The 20,991-nt window shown below is 44.7% G+C and overlaps 1 protein-coding gene across 1 annotated transcript; it reads left to right on the top strand.

Moving 5' to 3' along the window:
- The first annotated feature begins 831 nt into the window (after positions 1-831).
- LOC118390044 (ubiquitin-conjugating enzyme E2 R2-like) lies at positions 832-20,814 on the top strand. Its single transcript, XM_035780196.2, has 5 exons — positions 832-1,700; positions 12,984-13,070; positions 13,303-13,400; positions 17,756-17,890; positions 18,112-20,814. Exons 1-5 carry the CDS (start codon positions 1,515-1,517, stop codon positions 18,332-18,334), a joined length of 729 nt encoding a protein of 242 aa, XP_035636089.1. The 5' UTR covers positions 832-1,514; the 3' UTR covers positions 18,335-20,814.
- Positions 20,815-20,991: the final 177 nt, after the last annotated feature.

Raw genomic sequence — 20,991 nt, 5'->3', positions numbered from 1 at the left:
TAAATTGAGATTGTCATGCTGAGGTTGGCTTGTGACATTAAAATATACTCTCATTGCCCTTTGTTTGAAGGTCCTGTCCAACTCATTCATTCACAATTCGCGAGCTGTAATATGTTTTAAGAGGGGACTACATAAGCAAGACAATATTAGTCGACTGACATCAACATTCCCTTTAAAGAACGGATAAGTCTGCCCAAATTGAAATAAAGGCTGAGCTGCTTTCACATCTTTTATATTTCCTTTGACTGATTCATTGTAATTCCTGTTTTGTATTTGTATATTCAGTGAAATTGCATGTACTTTTCTTTGTGTGCAAGTCTGATTAAATTATCAATGTAGCTTGTGTATACTGAACAAAAATATAAATGTAACAGATTTTACGAGTTACAGTTCATAGAAGGAAATTGGTCAATTGAAATACATTGATTAGGCCCTAATCTATGGATTTAACATGACTGGGCAGGGGCGCAGCCATGGGTGTGCATAGGCCCACCCACTGGGGAGCTAGGCTCAGCCCATCATAATGAGTCCCCCCCCCCAACAAAAAAAGTAATTTTATTACAGACAGAAATACTCCCCAGCACCCCACTCCCTCTCCCCAGACGATCCCGCAGGTGAAGAAGCCGGATGTGGAGGTGGCTTATGGTAGAGAATTCTCTGGTGGACATTCCTGGATCTGGCATTCCAATTGCACGCTCCCTCAAAACTTGAGACATTTGTGGCATTGTGTTGTGTGACACAAAATGCACATTTTAGAATGTCCCCAGTACAATGTGCACCTGTGTAATCATGCTGTTTAATCTGTTTTTTTGATATGCCACACCTGTCAGGTGGATTGATTATCTTGGCAAATGAGAAATGCTCTCTAACAGGGATGTAAGCAAATTTGTGCATAACGTTTTAGAGAAATACGCTTTTTGTGCATATGGGACATTTCTGAGATCTTTTGGTTCAGCTCATGAAACATGGGACAAACACTTTATGTTGCGTTTTTATTTTTGGAGGCTATGTGTCCTGTTTAACTTCAATTCCCAGAAAGCATTGCTAGCATTTCACTGCTCATGGCATCAAGCTTTGTGGGACCAGCTTAAGCGACTTCAGTTGCGACACGGTGAAGCAGCTGCTGTAGGAGGAGAGATCTTTCCCTACTCTCTCGGACAGTCGTTCATTTGTTTGTGATTTCTAGTTTGCTTTGACTATACACATTTCCGTTGCTCAAATCTGTCTTTGAGTCAATGAGGAAGCGTTCCGTTGCCCTCCAGGAGAAGATCAACAACAGATTCGCGAGAAATGCTAGCAAGCTAGCTTTGGGTTGGTTGTAAGCGAGAGATTTATGGGTTTGTTCGATCACAGTGGAAGAGAACTGAACGTAATAACAGCGGATAATTGTTGAGACTTTGTGGGGAAACGAGTGAACAATCAAACGGTTTCTGGGAGGGTGATTTAAGTAGCTAGCTAGCTACATTTTACATGAAAAACTCTAGTTAGGTATATTAAACGGATCGTCGCGGAATATGGCTCAGCATGGACATCATCATGTAGCCAGTTCCCAAAAAGCACTCATGCTAGAAATGAAAAGTCTTCAAGAGGAGCCAGTTGAAGGGTTCAGGATAACTTTAGTGGACGAATCGGACTTGTACAACTGGGAAGTTGCTATATTTGGACCCCCAAATACTCACTATGAGGGAGGTTATTTTAAGGTGAGTATTCAATTGCTGAATATTTAACACGATCGCTAACCAGCTAGCTATCAAATCACTTACTGTCGCAGTGTTTTTGTCGCTCCTCATCGCACGAATGTGCTTGTGTCACCAGACTGATTACTTATGTGCCTGGTCAGTGTTCACTCTTGTCCCAAACTAGAAGTTAATGTCTACTGTAGAAACTGTAACAGTATTACTTCTGTAAATGTTACGGAGGTAGCAATTGTGCTATATTTTGTCACCTTTGTTTGAAGTACCTAACTATTGAAAACTGTCTGACAACCTCGAACCTGGCCTAGTTTGCTGAGTTGACCAGTTGACCACAGGTGGCTGGTGGGACCTTAACTGGGGAGGATGGGCTCATAGTAATGGCCGGATTGGAATGATGTCAAACATATGGTTTCAATGAGTTAATACCATTCCAGAGAGTAATGAGCCGTCCTACCCTCAGCAGCCTCCAGTGCTGCTGATCTACATCTGACAACCAACAAAACATGTTATGATGTTAACAGGTAATTTTAAGAAATAAACATTGCCAAATGATATCACTGTGGCCAGTCAGGCAGAATTAACAGCGCTGTTCGTTTGGTTAAGTCTGTATGTTGCCATTGCTTTATTGTTCATAGATTGGTCCTGTTTGTCAATGTATGTCCATGTTTTAACCCTAAAGACCTCCCAATAACGTAATAGGACTTCTTTCTTCTTGGAATTTAAATGTTGTCAATCATTGCCAAACACATGTTTGTTACACTATGACAATGTATCACATCCAAAGCCACATTTCCTTTCTGTGGTGGCTTGACATGTATCTCAAAGGTAACACATGTTATTGATATACAGCTGCTGATAATGGTAAATGCCAATTAAGTAGACCTAATTTCTAATGTATTGTAGGTTCCTATGACAGGTTGGTGGCACCTTAATTGGACAGGACGGGCTCGTGGTAATGCTGGAGTGAAATTAGTATGATGGTATCAAGTGCATCAAACACACGGTTTCCACTCCGTTCCAGCCATTAATGAGCCGTCCTCCCCTCAGCAGCCTCCACTGGTTCCTATAATACGTTGAACTAAACCCAGTTCCTTTGTTTTCATAGCTATAATAGCAGCAGATAGCATTGTCCAACTTGTTCCAAATTGACTCTACGCACCCAGTATTATAGCCTAGTGTCAGTATGTATGGTTTGCCATTGATATTTGATTGTTGTAATCACCCAATAGAAGACACATTTTATCTTCATTATTAATCAAATCCAAGGTTGATGCAAGAGTATCAATGAAACTAAAGCTGAAGAACAGCCGCACATCCAGGTACTTTCCACAGGTGCTGGAGTTATAGGCCGGCTCATTGAAAACAGAAAATGCTGCACACTGCTGCTCATGCTCCCAGGTGATATTTATTTAGAACAACTTTTAGACCCTTACGTCTTCATCAGGCATCCTTGGGAGCATGAGCATCAGTGCAGGGTTTTCTTTTCTGTTTATCAATGAAACTACCAACGTTGGAATCGGGTGGCCTAATAATTGGTTTATGTCATTGGAAACACGAATCTAACTCTTTTTATTCAGATACCTGCTTCCAGTCTTTTCTGGGTAGCACAGTAGGCTAAGCTTGAGCTGTGCTAGATAGGAACATGTGTATTGTGGGTAGGAACAGAGATTTATAGGAACATGTGTATTGTGGGTAGGAACAGAGATTTATAGGAACATGTGTATTGTGGGTAGGAACAGAGATTTATAGGAACATGTGTATTGTGGGTAGGAACAGAGATTTATAGGAACATGTGTATTGTGGGTAGGAACAGAGATTTATAGGAACATGTGTATTGTGGGTAGGAACAGAGATTTATAGGAACATGTGTATTGTGGGTAGGAACAGAGATTTATAGGAACATGTGTATTGTGGGTAGGAACAGAGATTTATAGGAACATGTGTATTATGGGTGCTGTGTACGAGATTGAATTGTTGGGCCAGCAATGCAATGCTTGACTGAAATACACAGCAGATCTGTGACTCATTGGTTTGTTGGAGACGTTAGAGGAAACAGTTTCCTCGTTCTGACGAAGACCCTCCCTGTCTACACAGGTTAGACAAACCCTCTGTGACATGCTGCTTGTGCATATTTATTGAGTCTGAGTCAAACCGTGACGTAGGCAGTGGTGTAAAGTACTTAAGTGGCGGACTCACTAAACACATGCTTTGTTTGTAAATGATGTTGGGAGTGTGCCCCTGGCTATCTGTAAATGAAAATGGTGCTGTCTGGTTTGCTTAATATAAGGAATTTAAAATGATGTATGCTTATATATATATATATGGTATGTATGTATGCTTTAGATGCTTAAGTATATTTAAAACCAAATGCTTTTACCCAAGTAGGATTTTATTGGATGACTAACACATTTATTTGAGTCATTTTCTATTTATGTATCTTTTACGTATGACAATTTGGTACTTTTTCCACCAATGGACGTAGGCCTATTCAAACCCAGAGCAGCATGTTGGCATCAGGGTGCAACTCCTCTGACTGTACACGTGTCACCAAACAAAATATTAATGCTAGATTGGCAAACTGAAACTAAAATACACTAATAAAAGTGGAATTAACCTATACCACTTTTCCAAATGGGCGACTCAACGCACTTGACATTATTAGGGTCAGAATTCCTCTCATTCATTGCCAATGTGTAGATATTCAGCCAAGTTCTGTCTTCATTTATATATTTGCCATGGCCAAACACTCTTTGCTGGATCACACAACTACCTTGTGGAAAGAACTCGAGACCAACTTTACCCCACACAGAGACCTGTACAAACCTCTCTCTCACCCTCCATTTGGCAAATCTGACCATAATATCTATCCTCCTAATTCCTGTTTACAAGCAAAAACTAAAGTAGGAAGAACCAGTGACTCACTCAATATGGAAGTGGTCAGATGACACAGATGCTAAGCTAGTAGCACAGACTGGAATATGTTCCGGGATTCATCCGATGGCATTGAGGTGTACACCACATCAGTCACCGGCTTCATCAATAACTGCATCGATGACGTCAGCCCCACAGTGACCAGTACATACCCCAACCGGAAACCATGGATTACAGGCAACATCTGCACTGAGCTAAAGGGTATAGCTGCCACTTTTAAGGTGCTCATCACGAAGCTAAGGACCCTGGCACTAAACATCTCCCTCTGCAACTGGATCCTGGACTTCCTGATGGTCCGCCCCCAGGTGGTAAGGGTAGGCAACGACATATCTGCCACGCTAATCCTCAACATGGGGGGCCCATCAGGGGTGCATGCTTAGTCCCCTCCTGTACTCCCTGTTCACCCACAACTGTGTGGCCAAGCACGGCACCAACACCGTCATTAAGTTTGCAGACGACAACGGTGGTAGGCCTGATCACCGACAACAATGAGACAGCCTATTGGGAGGAGGTCAGAGGCCTGACAGTGTGGTGCCATGACAACAATCTCTCCCTCAACGTGATCATGACAAAGGAGATGATCGTGGACTCAGGAAAAGGTGGAACGAGCACGCCCCCATTCTCATCAACGGGTCTTTAGTGGAGCCGGTCTAGAGCTTCAAGTTCCTTGGTGTCCACGTCACCAACAAACTACCATGGTCCAAACACACCAAGACAGTTGTGAAGTGCGCACGACAATGCCTATTCCACTTCAGTAGACTGAAAAGATATGGCATGGGTTCTCAGATCCTAAAAAATTTCTACAGCTGCACAATCAAGAGCATCCTGACGAGTTGCATCACCACCTGGCATGGCAACTGTTCGGTATCCGACCGCAAGGCGCTACAGAGGGTAGTGCTTACGTCCCAGTACATCACTGGTGCCAAGCTTTCTGCCATCCAGGACCACTATACCAGGCGGTGTCAGACTCCAGCCACCCAAGTCATAGACTGTTTTCTCTACTACCGTACAGCAAGCGGTATCGGAGTGCCAAATCTAGGTCCGAAAGGCTCCTTAACAGCTTCTACCCCCAAGCCATAAGACTACTGAACAGTTAATCAAATGGCTACCCGGGCTATTTGCATTGATTCTCCCCCCCCATTTATTATCTATGCGTAAGTCACTTTACCCCTACCTATATTTTACCTCGACTAACCTGTACCTTGACTTGGTACCGGTACCCCCTGCATATAGCCTCGTTATTATTGTTAACTTTTTTCAACTTTTATTTAGTAAATATTTTAACCTACAATGCAGTTAAGAAAGAGTTAAGGGATTGTAAGTAAGCAATTCACGGTAAGGTCTACGTACACCTGTGACAACTAAAATGTAAGTTGTTCGCAGCCATGGTAGGGCCTGCAGCCTGATGTAGAGTGACAGGGTGGCAGCAGCACTGCAGCCTGGTCCTGGTGTGACCCTGGGACAGGGACAAGAGGAGCCAAGTCACCTGGCCAGAGAATTTGTCCTGGCAGGGACGTAGAGCAGAATGACCACTGCCTGGGCTGGAAGCTCAGGGAAGATCTGCACTGCCCATCAAGATGCAGAATGTTCTACAATTATCACTGTCACCGCCATCTTCATATTCTCTCTTGTTCTCGGGGACTACATTGTCTTCCCCAACCCTTCATTAACACGCCAGCAATCCCATTAGCTTAGCTGTCCCTGGCAACCTTCCACTACGACAGCCAGCCAGCCAACGCTTCACTCGCATAGTCAACAACACATCCCTCAAGCAGAGTGGGCCAAAGATTGCCCCCTTTTTTTCCTTTTAACAACAGAGCCTTTCTGCTTTGAGAAGTGCATGATGTTTTGCTTGGAGTTCAAAGGCTGTCATGACAAGAGGAATTGCTCTAGCTCTGCTACTTCCTTTTTGAGTGGCATCATCCATACACTTCCTCAACCATGAGGTCATCTACATGTTGAAGCGTGAGATTTCTGCCACGAATTACACTAGCTAGAAAATATGTTAGAAGTAAGCTTAAGCCTATGCCACGATAGTGTTAAGAGCCTAGGGTTAGTGGAATGTCACCACTGATGAGGGTGACGGGAACCACACTTGGTGTGGTTGAGAAATGCAAACCCCGACCCTTCAAGAAAGCCATTTTATTTTTAGATTTCCATCCAATGTTTTAATGGTGTATTTCAAAATGAATGCTGGAGTCATGTTTCCTCCTCTGGCTGCCTGGCTCTGTCACACAGAAATAAGAGCTGGGAGTAGGAGTGAGAGAGATAAAGGGAGACCGAGGCAGTGCCACTCCTGGCCCCGCTCACGCTGGTCCCCTGGGGGCCTTGTGAAAAGCGAGCATGCCATGAAGTGAATGGGGGCCCATATAGAGGTAGAGTTAGACAGTACACCTTCCAATGGTCAGCCTCATCATGATCATGTGCTTACATGTTCCTAGCCTGGGATAAGAGAACTGGGCCCCATTTGATAGGCAGTCTGTTTCAGCTTTTCTTTTTTCAGAAATAGGCCAACATTGGACTAGTTTAGTATATTTCCAGATATTGCTAGACTGAATCAGGTTGAATGAAAGGCACTTGCAAATCCAATGTCTCTCCTACATGGATAAATCACTAATTTAGCCTACTTCCATGGGAATTAGACTTACCAGTAATGCTTTGTATCAGAAAAGATTAATAATTCTTGGTGCCTTGGTCCACAGCCCATTTAGTTCACTCATTTCTCAGTGAGCCTAACAGTAGAATATTTGTCTTCTTCTAATACTAAAGGTGTGTGTTTTGGCATGCCCTCATCCTGTCAAGTTTGTTGGCAGATTCTGATTAGGCAAATTGTGTTTGTGAAGTGGACTGCCGTTCAGTCTTGACAGTGGTTCTGGTGTAGTGTACTCTGCCTGTGCCCATACTTTTCCTCCTCTTACTCCTCGTCCTCCACCTCACTGAAAAGGTTTTGTTAATGAGGCAGTACCCTGTTGGGTCTGGGCAGGATAATCTACAGAACCTCGTATCATACACGTGTTGTAGACTAGAATGTATGTGTGTGCGCAGTGCACTGCTGTTCTCAAGGACACGTTCCTTTTCATTCACACTGAGCAGCCAGGAGAGCGAGTCCGAGGGAGAATAGGAGAGAGAATGAGAGCACCTGGGGACTGGTAGAAGGGGGGTCTGCAGACAGGGGAAGGTGGTGCGTTGGGAGGAACATAATGATTAGTTCTGTTAGGGTTTAGGTTGCTTTAGCTAACCTGGTTTACTTTGCCCTGATTCCAACCTCCCTCAACAAGATGTGTTTGTTCTTCCTGACTGGCTTTGTCATCCAAGTGTTTAGGTCACCGTCCAAGACCGAGCTTTTAAAAGAGTAGAAAATGTATCCGTTTTATTCTTCATTTCCATTTGCATCTCCACCTGCGGGGCCAAATTTAATCCACTGCCTTGTTCCAGTGTCAAGGTTAACTGTTTTAAACCCTTTCACCTTTTAACCACGGAAACTCTTCAAGATGCAGTTCAGGATCCTAAGCATTTACAAATGTATTTCAAAACATATCATAAAAATGGTATGTTTCAAACGAAATGGATGATGTATTACACAATTGTGTGCACAATTTTCAGGAACCATTTTGCCTCGTGAGCACTACTTTCAAAACTACTGGCTGAAATTATACCAAAGCTGTGGAGCATCACTTTAACTCGGTTCAAATCCTATGAGAAGGAGAGTGTGGCAAGAGAGCAGGGGAGAGCATGTTCAAACAAACATGGGCTTGGTAGGTTACTAGGTAGATGCTGAGCCAAGCAGTTCTGCTCTAAATATTCTTGCTTTCCCTGTGCCAACCGCTCCTCCTCCTCCTGCCTGCCTGACTGAAGCAGCAACACATGCTCCCAGTTCTCTACCTGTTACTGGGTGATACTTAAAAGCAGTTGCTGCTTGTTTCCACAGGGCTCTCGGGAGAGCCTCACTTCAAAGAGACATGGAGCTGAGCAGCCAGGAGAGGCTGGGTGTGCACTGAGGAGCTCCGTTCTGGGGCTACGGGCTAGGGTGTGTCACTGTGTGGCATGGCTATGTGATATGAGAGACAGTCATGCCTCGCAGGCATGGAGGGGATATTTATAGAGGAAGAGAGGGAGTGTGTAGCGTTCAGAATTAGGGAGAGAAACGGAGCAAATGTCCCTATTCTGAGCCTCTGTTTGACTCCTCCTTGGGATGCTCTTGATGAGGTAGGCATGGTGCAGCAGAGGGAATGAGCAAGGCCAACTTTTTAAGCCCAGTCACTCCACTGCCCTCCCTCTCTCTCTTTCTCTCTTTGTGTGCGTGTTGCTCTCTCGCTAGGCTTGGTGTCAGTTTTGCAGGCAATGTTGCTCTCTCTGCTAGGAAAGTTCTTCCCTGCCTGTGTCAGTTTTGCAGGCAGTCTGCCTGCCAGGGCTGATTCAGCTGTGTGAGTGCAGTCTGCTGCTGCCATGGAAAGTCTGCCTGCCATCCAGTCTCCCCATGGGCTGTGTGAGTGCCTGTGAGTGCAGTCTGCCTGCCATGGGCTGTGTGAGTGCAGTCTGCCTGCCATGGGCTGTGTGAGTGCAGTCTGCCTGCCATGGGCTGTGTGAGTGCAGTCTGCCTGCCATGGGCTGTGTGAGTGGCATGCAGGGCGACAGTGCCAAGTCGGTGCTCTCTGTGGAGGACACACCCTTCCTCCCTCCTTTTCCTGTTTGCCTTATCTTTCTCTTTCTAACCAAGCCTGGATCAGCCATGTTCTATGTTTTATTTAACTCATGCAAATAAATAAAGCCCTGAGTTATGTTGGTTGGGTGTGTCTTTGTTCCATTCATATGATAAGGTAGGCTATTTTGGGCAGAGTATGATCAAAGACAGACTGTACAGTATGAAGATCGGATAAAACTGCGTCTCCAATAGAAATCCCCAATCAAACATCTAGGTGACGTCATGGCGACGTTGGCTAGCTAAGCTCATGTGCAGAAACATGTCATCGGGTCTAATGGTCGTCTCGTGCCGTGCTGAGCATGTGCAGGCCGTCAAATCAAAGGCACTCTTAAAGTTGTTTTGGACTAATTCAAAGTTGTTAATTTGTCACTTTCACGAGGTTGGTGTAATAACATGTTCAACTACTTTAGACATTGGCTTGAATCTAGGTTGTGGCTTTTAGATTTTAAGAAAATGAACAACTACAGAATGCTTTTTCACTTCTCAAACCCTGGCTTGGTCTGTTGTTCCCGGTGTTGCGATGTTGTGCCTCTATGTTTAGAAGCTCTGTGGAATGTTTTTAAAATGTATTTAAATTATTATTGAGATTTACTTTGTGGCTCTCTGTGGGCAGAGAAAGTGTTATAGGCCCTCCTATAAGGCACGTGATGAAATGCAGTACCCCCTTTTAATAAGCCGATTGCTTGAATATTGCACTCAGAGCTCACCTTACAGAGCTCTGCATTAACACTGGTCCTCACTGAACTGCTGGAGCTAGGCTGGTATGTAAGCTGCAAGGCTGTTGTTGCCGGTCTCTCTCTCGCTGTCTGTATGTGGAGTGTTGGCGTGAACCCCAGTCATTCTGGACCCGAGCCAGTTCGGAGGCATGGCGCCAGACTTTAAAAGCAAACAGGATTCTATTCGGCCTGCCAGGGTTTCCACTCTGGACTTGTTGTTGTATAGACCTGGTAGATATGGCAATGTCTTCCTGTTCAATTTACTAGTCACTACTGACTCGTACAATGCAATCAGCATTAGGACTAAGTAAAAGTGTAATGTTAGGGAAGCCATAGGCTTGTGTGGAGTTTGTGTGCAACGCCCCCCCCAGTACATGTTCCCACCCTCCCCAACACACACACACACACACCCAGCCCCCACCCGCTCCCCCTCGTGGCATTTGGCTCAGCATGGGGAGCACCAGCTGACTGTGCCGAATCAGCGAGTGTGCGCAGGGGGTGGCAGAGGGGGAGGATCAGCAGACTGTGTGGTGTATGTGCCTGCCTTTGTCATTGGTTTGTGTGAGGGGAAAAGAACGACCCCCCCCCCACACACACACACACACACACACGGGTGAACCGTGAGCCTCGAGGAATGGTACCCCTCCCATGCTCTACTCGCCACTGGGATTCATGGTGTGTGTGTGTGTCAGCTGAGGGGGGTGTCTACTGGGGGGATGGTGAGTGGTGGCTTGTCTGTGGTGATGAGAGCTGGGGGACAACCCCAACAATGTCTACCAAACACACAGCACAATCACCATGGGCTTTTCACTCAGCCTGTACACACTATACAGAACAATACCACAGAAGGCCTGGTGTATCCAGTTACACACTCATTAGTTAGGCTTGTGCTGTTCACCATCTATGATTGAATTTACACAGCAGTCTGGTTCACTTCAAAACCACCATCTGTATTTAATGTTGTGTTGGCTAGATGATCCTTACTACTTAATACAGCGTGGACACAGTATTACCACACATCAGTTTTGAATTACATTTAGAAAAGAGCATACTAGCATAATATCCTTAGCTTTTCAGCCTGTCTGTTTGCTGTTAGAGCACCAAGCTCTGGAGTCAATTAACCAGGGGATTCCATATCCGTCAGACGGTCCGCTGTAAAAAAACAAATAATGGAACTCTAACTAGGCCTATTCGCCCGTTTTTTATTAAGCTGGTTATCATTGTGAGATCCGTTCTCAATGACATACAGTACCAGTCAAAAGTTTGGACACCTACTCATTCCAGGGTTTTTCTTTATGTGCTATTTTCTACATTGTGGAATAGTAGTGATGTCAAAACTATGAAATAGCACATATGGAATCATGTAGTATCCAAAAAAGTGTTAAACAAATCTAAATATATTTGAGATTCTTCAAGTAGCCACCCTTTGGCTTGATGGCAGCTTTGTGTTCTCTCAACCAACTTCATGAGGTAGTCATCTGGAATGCATTTCAATTAACAATTAACAATTAATGTGCCTTCCTACAAGTACATTTTTGGAGTTTCTTTCCTTAATGCGTTTGAGCCAAACAGTGTTGTTGTGACAAGTTCGGGGTGGTATACAGAAGATTGCCCTATTTGGTAAAAGAACAAGTCCATATTATGGCTGCTCAAATAAGCAAAGAGAAATTACAGTCCATCATTACTTTCAAGACATAAAGGTCCATCAATCCGGAAAATTTCAAGAACTTTGAACGTTTCTTCAAGTGCAGTCGGAAAAATCATCCAGCGCTAAGATCTCATGAGGACCGCCACAGGAAAGAGTAAACAGAGTTAACTTTGCTGCAGAGGATAAGTTCATTCGAGTTACCAGCCTCAGAAATTGCAGCCCAAGTAAATGCTTCAAAGAGTTCAAGTAACAGACGCATCTCAACATCAACTGTTCAGAGGAGACTGTGTGAATCAGGCCTCCATGGTCGAATTGCTGCAAAGAAACCACTACAAAAGGACACCAATATAAAGAATAGATTTGCTTGGGCCAAGAAACACGAGCAATGGACATTAGACCGGTGGAGATCTGTCATATTGATCTGACTAGTCCAAATTTGAGATTTTTGGTTCCAATCGTTGTCTTTGTGACACGTGGAGTGAACGGATGATCTCCTTGTGTTTGGTTCATGGAGGTGTGGGGGAGCTTTACTGGTGACCCTGTCACTGATTTCATTTAGAATTCAAGGCACAATATGCGATATGCCATCACATCTGGTTTGGGCTTAGTGGGACTGTAATTTTGTTTTTCAACAGGACAATGACCCAACACACCTCCAGGCTGTGTAAGGGCTATTTGACCAAGGAGAGTGATGGAGTGCTGCATCAGATGACTACAATCCCCCTGACCTCAACCAAATTGAGATGATTTGGGATGAGTTGGACCGCAGAGTGAAGGAAAAGCAGCCAACAAGTGCTCAAAATATCTGAACTCCTTCAAGACTGTTGGAAATGCATTCCAGGTGAAGCTGGTTGAATGCCAAGAGTGTACAAAGCTGTCAACAAGACAAAGGGTGGCTACTTTGAAGAACCTAAAATATATTTTGATATAAATGCTTTTTTGGTTACTACATGATTCCATTTGTGTTATTTCATAGTTTTGATGTCTTCGCTATTATTCTACAATGTAGAAAATAGTAAAAAGAAAGACGAACCTTTGAATGAGTAGGTGTGTCCAACCCTTTTACAGGTACTGTAAGTAGAAAGGTAGCCCTAGCTGCCACTCCACTGTCTATGGCATGACAACATAGGGGAGTTGGCTAAAGCACATACTGATCTGGTACCAAGCTAAGACGGGCCTAAATAAAGTAGCCATGACAAGGCATTTGACCAGAGGTATTTTCTTACACCTTATTCAACTGGCCTCTACCTCTTGCATCACTAATTGGTGTGCACTTCCCCCTCTTCTCTCAGGCTCGGATCAAGTTCCCCATTGACTATCCCTACTCTCCTCCGGCCTTCCGCTTCCTCACCAAGATGTGGCACCCCAACATCTATGAGGTAAGAGACAGCACAACACTGTCATTGTTACACAATCACCTCTTTTTTTTGAGGGGGGGGGGGGTGTCCCATTCATAATAGTCCAATGTCTCTTGATTGCTTTGATTTGTTATCTTCTATTAGAACGTTTTAATTCTTTGCTGCTGTGATCTCATTTGGCCATGGCCTGGTAGTGTGTTTTATACATAGTTTATGTATTGCTGGTAACTGAAGTGTGCAAGTGTTTCTGTAGAATGGGGACGTGTGCATCTCCATCCTGCACCCCCCTGTGGACGACCCCCAGAGTGGAGAACTGGCTTCTGAGAGATGGAACCCCACGCAGAACGTCAGGTACAGAGCAGCTCCCTCTCCCTCACTGATCATTCTCTCACTTCACTGCTTTAGCTCATCTTTGAAATGTGTTTGACTGTTAGTAACAATGTGGAATTTATATAACACTTATTTTTTACACATTTGATTTCATTCCGTTTACTTGTTTCCATGTTTTTTTTTATTACTGTACTTTATTATTGTCACACATAATACTACTACACACTGTCACACTGTCACACACACAAACTCAGCACAAAAAGAAACAGACCTTTTTCAGGACCCTGTATTCCAAAAATAATTTGGAAAAATCCAAGTAACTTCACAGATCTTCGTTGTTAAGGGTTTAAACATGCTTGTTCAATGAACCATAAACAATTCATGAACATGCATCTGTGGAAGTAGTGTTACTACACTAACAGCTTACAGACGGTAGGCAATTAAGGTCACAGTTATGAAAACTTAGGACACTAAAGAGGCCTTTCTACTGACTCTGAAAAACACAAAGAAAGATGCCCAGGGTCCCTGCTCATCTGCATGAATTTGCCTTAGGCATGCTGCAAGTAGGCATTAGGGCTGCAGATGTGGCCAGGGCAATAAATTGCAATATCTGTCCCGAGATGCCTAAGACAGAGCTGCAGGGAGACAGGACTGACAGCTGATCATCCTCACAGTGGCAGACCACGTGTAACAACACCTGCACAGGATCGGTACAGCCGAACATCACACCTGCGGGACAGGTACAGGATGGTAACAACGTCTGCCCGAGTTATACCAGGAACGCACTATCGCTCCATCAGTGCTCAGTGTCCGCAATAGACTGAGAGAGGCTGGACTGAGGGGTGGAGGCCTGTTGTAAGGCAGGTCCTCACCAGACATCACCGGCAACAACGTCACTTATGGGCACAAACCCACCGTCGCTGGACCAGACAGGAATGGCAAAAAGTGCTTTTTTTTCACCTTTATTTAACCAGGTAGGCTAGTTGAGAACAAGTTCTCCTTTGCAACTGTGACCTGTCCAAGATAAAGCATAGCAGTGTGAACAGACAACACAGAGTTACACATGGAGTAAACAATTAACAAGTCAATAACACAGTAGGAAAAAAAAGGGGAGTCTATATACATTGTGTGCAAAAGGCATGAGGTAGGTGAATAATTACAATTTTGCAGATTAACACTGGAGTGATAAATGATCAGATGGTCATGTACAGGTAGAGATATTGGTGTGCAAAAGAGCAGAAAAGTAAATAAATAAAAACCGTATGGGGATGAGGTAGGTAAATTGGGTGGGCTATTTACCGATGAACCATGTACAGCTGCAGCGATCGGTTAGCTGCTCAGATAGCTGATGTTTGAAGTTGGTGAGGGAGAGAAGTCTCCAACTTCAGTGATTTTTGCAATTCGTTCGTCACAGGCAGCAGAGAACTGGAACGAAAGGCGGCCAAATGAGGTGTTGGCTTTAGGGATGATCAGTGAGATACGCCTGCTGGAGCGCGGATGGCACTGTGATAAACTGCATCCAGTTTCCTGAGTAGAGTGTTGGAAGCAATTTTGTAGATGACATCGCCGAAGTCGAGGATCGGTAGGATAGTCAGTTTTACTAGGTTAAGTTTGGCGGCGTGAGTGAAGGATTCTTTGTTGCGGAATAGAAAGCCGACTCTTGATTTGATTTTCGATTGGAGATGTTTGATATGGGTCTGGAAGGAGAGTTTACAGTCTAGCCAGACACCTAGGTACTTATAGATGTCCACATATTCAAGTTTGGAACCATCCAGGGTGGTGCTAGTCAGGCGTGCGGGTGCAGGCAGCGAACGCTTGAAAAGCATGCATTTGGTTTTACTAGCTTTTAAGAGCAGTTGGAGGCCACGGAAGGAGTGTTGTATGGCATTGAAGCTCGTTTGGAGGTTAGATAGCACAGTGTCCAAGGACCGGCCGGAAGTATATAGAATGGTGTCGTCTGTGTAGAGGTGCATCAGGGAATCGCCCGCAGCAAGAGCAACATTGATATATACAGAAAAAAGAGTCAGACCGAGGATTGAACCCTGTGGCACCCCCATAGACTGCCAGAGGACCGTACAGCATGCCCTCCGAGCATGCCCTCCGATTTGACATACTGAACTCTGTCTGGTTATGATATCGTTTAGTACCTTGAGTGTGGCTGAGGTGCACCCGTGACCGGCTCGGAAAACAGATTGCACAGCGGAGAAGGTACGGTGGGATTCGAGATGGTCAGTGACCTGTTTGTTGACTTGGCTTTCGAGGACCTTAGAAAGGCAGGGCAGGATGGATATAGGTCTGTAACAGTTTGGGTCCAGGGTGTCTCCCCCTTTGAAGAGGGGGATGACTGCGGCAGCTTTCCAATCCTTGGGGATCTCAGACGATATGAGAGGTTGAACAGGCTGGTAATAGGGGTTGCGACAATGGCGGCGGATAGTTTAGAGGGTCCAGATTGTCAAGCCCAGCTAATTTGTACGGGTCCAGGTTTTGCAGCTCTTTCAGAATATCTGCCATCTGGATTTGGGTAAAGGAGAACCTGGAGAGGCTTGGGCGAGTAGCCGTTGAGAAATGCTTGTTGAAGTTTTCGATAATCATGGATTTATCGGTGGTGACCATGTTACCTAGCCTCAGTGCAGTGGGCAGCTGGGAGGAGGTGCTCTTGTTCTCCATGGACTCCAGTGTCCCAGAACTTTTTGGAGTTGGAGCTACAGGATGCAAACTTCTTCCTGAAGAAGCTGGCCTTAGCTTTCCTGACTGACTGCGTGTATTGGTTCCTGACTTTCCTGAACAGTTGCATATCGCGGGGACTATTCGATGCTATTGCAGTCCGCCACAGGATGTTTTTGTGCTGGTCGAGGGCAGTCAGGTCTGGAGTGAACCAAGGGCTGTATCTGTTCTTAGTTCTGCATTTTTTGAACGGAGCATGCTTATCTAAAATGGTGAGGAAGTTACTTTTAAAGAATGACCAGGCATCCTCAACTGACGGGATGAGGTCAATGTCCTTCCAGGATACCCGGGCCAGGTCGATTAGAAAGGCCTGCTCACAGAAGTGTTTTAGAGAGCGTTTGACAGTGATGAGGGGTGGTCGTTTGACTGCGGCTCCGTAGCGGATACAGGCAATAAGGCAGTGATCGCTGAGATCCTGGTTGAAGACAGCGGAGGTGTATTTGGAGGGCCAGTTGGTCAGGATGACGTCTATGAGGGTGCCCTTGTTTACAGATTTAGGGTTGTACCTGGTGGGTTCCTTGATGATTTGTGTGAGATTGAGGGCATCTAGCTTAGATTGTAGGACTGCCGGGGTGTTAAGCATATCCCAGTTTAGGTCACCTAACAGAACAAACTCTGAAGCTAGATGGGGGGCGATCAATTCACAAATGGTGTCCAGGGCACAGCTGGGTGCTGAGGGGGGTCGGTAAGCAGGTGGCAACAGTGAGAGACTTATTTCTGGAGAGTAATTTTCAAAATTAGTAGTTCGAACTGTTTGGGTATGGACCTGGAAAGTATGACATTACTTTGCAGGCTATCTCTGCAGTAGACTGCAACTCCTCCCCCTTTGGCAGTTCTATCTTGACGGAAGATGTTATAGTTGGGTATGGAAATCTCAGAATTTTTGGTGGCCTTCCTGAGCCAGGATTCAGACACGGCAAGGACATCAGGGTTAGCCGAGTGTGCTAAAGCAGTGAAAACAAACTTAGTAAAACAAACTTAGGGAGGGGTGAGGCTTATCTGATGTTGACATGCATGAAACCAAGGCTTTTTGTCGATCACAGAAGTCAACAAATGACATGGCTGATTTCCTGCAAGACAGGAATTTTGTCTTTCACCTCCGTTGTCAGTACATACTTCATGCTGTTATGGCTTGTTGCAGTGATGTACCTGTCTCGTTGTTAATGCCACGCATGGTGTTTGAGAGATCTTTGCCATTCATCCAGGCCCTCACCGTTACATGAGATGTGCAGTCATGATGTGACGGACAATGGCTGCATATCAACTGTAATCATATCTGTGGCAAATCATTTAAGATACTTATCTCCTCCTACTAACGCTACAGCGTTGTTGCATTAGGTGTTTGTTACATTTCAATGGCACTTTATGATGATGATCAGAACCTGTTAGTAGTTATGTGATAACTGCACTGGATTTTGTTCTAAATGTTGTTTCAATATTCACACCCCTACAACAAAACAATAGTGTCTGTTGTGTCCATCCATCAGTGTATCAGATTAGCTGCTGTCAGAACAGTCTGATTTCAATTAGCCACACAGGAGCAAATTGACTTGGCTGCTTTGCCTCTAACCCTGGTGTTGACTCATTTCCATCTCTCTCGCTCTTTCTGTTTCTTCACGGTCTCTCCCTCCTTCCTTCACTCTCCCTCTTAGGACGATCCTGCTGAGTGTGATCTCTCTGCTCAACGAGCCCAACACCTTCTCCCCAGCCAACGTGGACGCCTCCGTCATGTACCGCAAGTGGAGAGACAGCAAGGGCAAGGACAGAGAGTACGCAGAGATCATCAGGTGGGCACACACACGTACACACAGATTTATCATATGGCACACCAAGAGCAAGGCCAGGCACAGAGAGAGCGACACAATCATTATGTAGGCACACACATGCGCAGACACATTGAGTGTGAGAACAGAGACGCAAACCATCAGGTACACCCTTTACCACCTCCACAGTTGACGGATGTCCCTGTTATCCAGCCCTCACCATGTCCCTTCCTTGTCTCTAACAGGAAGCAGGTCCACGCCACCAAAGCAGACGCTGAGCGCGACGGTGTGAAGGTGCCCACAACCCTGGCAGAGTATTGCGTCCGCACCCGCGCCCCGCCCCCCGATGAGGGCTCCAACCTCTTCTACGACGATTACTATGATGACGAGGACCTGGAGGACGAAGATGAGGATGATGACGAGGACTGCTGCTACGACGAAGATGACTCGGGAACTGAGGAGTCCTGACGACCCACCATCGCCTCACTACCCCTTCCTCTCCCCTGTCAGCACCCCCTTAAACTGAACTCATACTCCACCCCCCCACAGCAGTGCAGCCACACCTGCACGCTAAACCCAGATGCATTTTGAAAGAAAGCTACAGATTTAGGTTGTCCATTTTGTTTCTGGTGTTTTTATTTTCCTGTCTGTGGAGTGTTAGAGCTAGCTCTACAAATGATTCCCATGGTTTGCTCTCAATGACCGCTTGCTTTTTAAAGTTTTGGGTAAGGGCTCTGTCTCCTGTAGAGTGTGTATCCAGACACCGAGGCAGTGTGGAGAGAGAGGCCTGAGATAGTAGTGTTCATCTGAACTTGGTGACCTCTCACCTGGTTGACAGCCTTGTGATGCCGGCCAGCCTGCCTGTCACATGACGCTTTCTGAGGTTAAGGGGACCCCTGACATTTCACTATTGGGTCTGGGGTTGCTCACAACTGTCTGCCACTGTCTACCTAGCTCCAGAGTCTAGTTTTACTGTATGAATTAGTGGTTTGTAATGATACGGGCGTATTGCAGACAGTTGATGTTCTGATGCTGGTGTACTCTTTTGGAGACCTCATACATTTTAGTCATTTAGCAGACACTATTATCCACTGTTTTATTTAACTAGGCAAGTCCGTTTAGAACACATTCTTCTTTACAATGACGGCCTAGGAACAGTGGGTTAACTGCCTTGTTCAGGGCCAGAATGACAGATTTTTACCTTTTACCTTGTCAGCTCGGGGATTTGGTCTTGCAACCTTTCGGTTACTAGTCCAATGCTCTAACCACTAGGCTACCTGTGACTTAGTTAGTGCATTCATCTTAACATAGCTAGGTGGCACCACCACATCTCAGTCATAGTAAGTACATTTTCCTCAAAGTAGCCAAGTCTGTGCTAGACACCCATTTGTTTTATATATATATATATTGTTGGGGTGAGGAGTATGGGCAGGGACTCTGTTGTCAAAGCTTCAAAGGGAAGCTGGTTCCACCGTTGGGGTCCAGGACAAAGAAGAGCTTTGACTATAGGGGTGGGAGGGCCAAAAAACCAGAGGTGTAGGGTTTGAGTATAGCCTGAAGGTAGGGAGGGGCACTTCCTCTTGCTGCTCCATAGGCAAGTACAGGAAAGGCAGCGATCTGAGCTGGGGGGGGCAGCTCCTAACTCTGATCACTACCTCGTGGAATTCCTCACCACTGACCACTTAAAGATGGGAGTTGAGGAATAATTGTCTCAATGTGTGTATATATGCATGTTTGGGTGGTGGGTCATTATTTTATTCAAATGTAGTGCAGGAATGCTTTGCTACGAGAACATGTTTGCATTAACTTAACATCAGTCCCTATGGCAAGTCTGTAACAGTGATGTCTTGCACATAAGCGATTTTGAATTGGCTGATTTGCTTAAACTCCTCAGTCACTTTACCAAACATATGTCTGTAGAAGTGCTCGCAACGGAAGTGGCTCCATCACAAAGGATTTGACACATTAAATACAAACTATTTAACAGTATTTAACACCACCCCACGTTTGTGTTGCTTCAGTAGTGCGTAAATGCTCATTCATTGTTACGCCTTGACTATTTGATGGGACGTTTGAGAGAAGCGCATTTCTCATTGTAAGAATGCTAGGGATGTTGAGTTTTAGGTCATACAGCCATCCCACTAGCATGCCAGTGTCCGGCTCAGTATAGGGCTGTAGGAAGGACACTTGATTCCCATATACTCCGTTATAACTAAGTTGAGTGGGCTTCTTTTGATGTCGTCTTCTACTTCAAAATGAGTAAGGTGAGAGCAACTGTTTTTTCCCCTTACATGTACTTAGTGATCTGATTCTTTACCTTTTGTTTTAAACACCATATCATGGGGGTTATTCATTAGACTTAATAGTACATTTACCACCATTTTATATTTTTTCCATTCAGAAACATTTAGGTATTCTACTGTATTTTTCCAATAGAGGACAATAGGTGATTTTACTGGGGGAAAAATGTACTCTGTGTTAAAATCTTGAGTATAAAGCATGTGTACATCAATCTAATCAGGAATTCTTAACTGTTTTTACATTCTACATATGGCTGTTGCGTTTCGTGAACAACCCCCATTTTGTTTTAAGGAAGTGGGATTTCATTTTGTGAAGTTGCCATTTTCATCATCTACTGTGTGTTTCCTTGCAATATGCTACCTTCCTTCCTATTCATACAGACTTTCTTTTTGGTCGTTGCATCACCGAGGGACCCCCGATGTTAGTAAGGAAAACAAAACCACAAACTTTTTCACATGGAAGTGAATCTCACCACAGCCTCTCACTGTGTGTGGACAACTGTCCCCCCCAACCTATCACCTCTGCTTCAAAGACTGTATACAATCTGGATATTTTGACGATCACTTGTTTTATTTTTTCTTGTTTGTGTTTTTTATTTTATTTTTGGTTTGTAAATCTATTTAAAACCAAAATAAAAATCTTTCTTAAAGGTTTGAGCTGTTTCTTATAGCAGGAGTGAATGGATATATTCTAATAGATATAATACTGTTTATAGGGTAATATATTTTCATTGAATATGATTCTTAGCTCGCAATTATTCATTAAATACATTTGTTTTGTGTTCTCTTTATAGATACTGTGGGGATGTATTACCTGAGGTAAGA

Source organism: Oncorhynchus keta, chromosome 1, assembly GCF_023373465.1.
Source record: "Oncorhynchus keta strain PuntledgeMale-10-30-2019 chromosome 1, Oket_V2, whole genome shotgun sequence".
In the NCBI taxonomy this organism is placed as follows: Eukaryota; Metazoa; Chordata; class Actinopteri; order Salmoniformes; family Salmonidae; genus Oncorhynchus; species Oncorhynchus keta.
Note: the sequence above shows the minus strand (reverse complement) of the source record. Positions and strands in the feature narration are given on the sequence as shown.

Bases quoted from the DNA above. Each gene is read 5' to 3' on its own strand.
- LOC118390044 (XM_035780196.2), top strand. From the start codon at position 1,515: ATGGCTCAGCATGGACATCATCATGTAGCCAGTTCCCAAAAAGCACTC. The intron at 13,401-17,755 runs GTACAGAGCAGC...TCTCCCTCTTAG, and splicing joins AACCCCACGCAGAACGTCAG to GACGATCCTGCTGAGTGTGA. The intron at 17,891-18,111 runs GTGGGCACACAC...TGTCTCTAACAG, and splicing joins GAGTACGCAGAGATCATCAG to GAAGCAGGTCCACGCCACCA.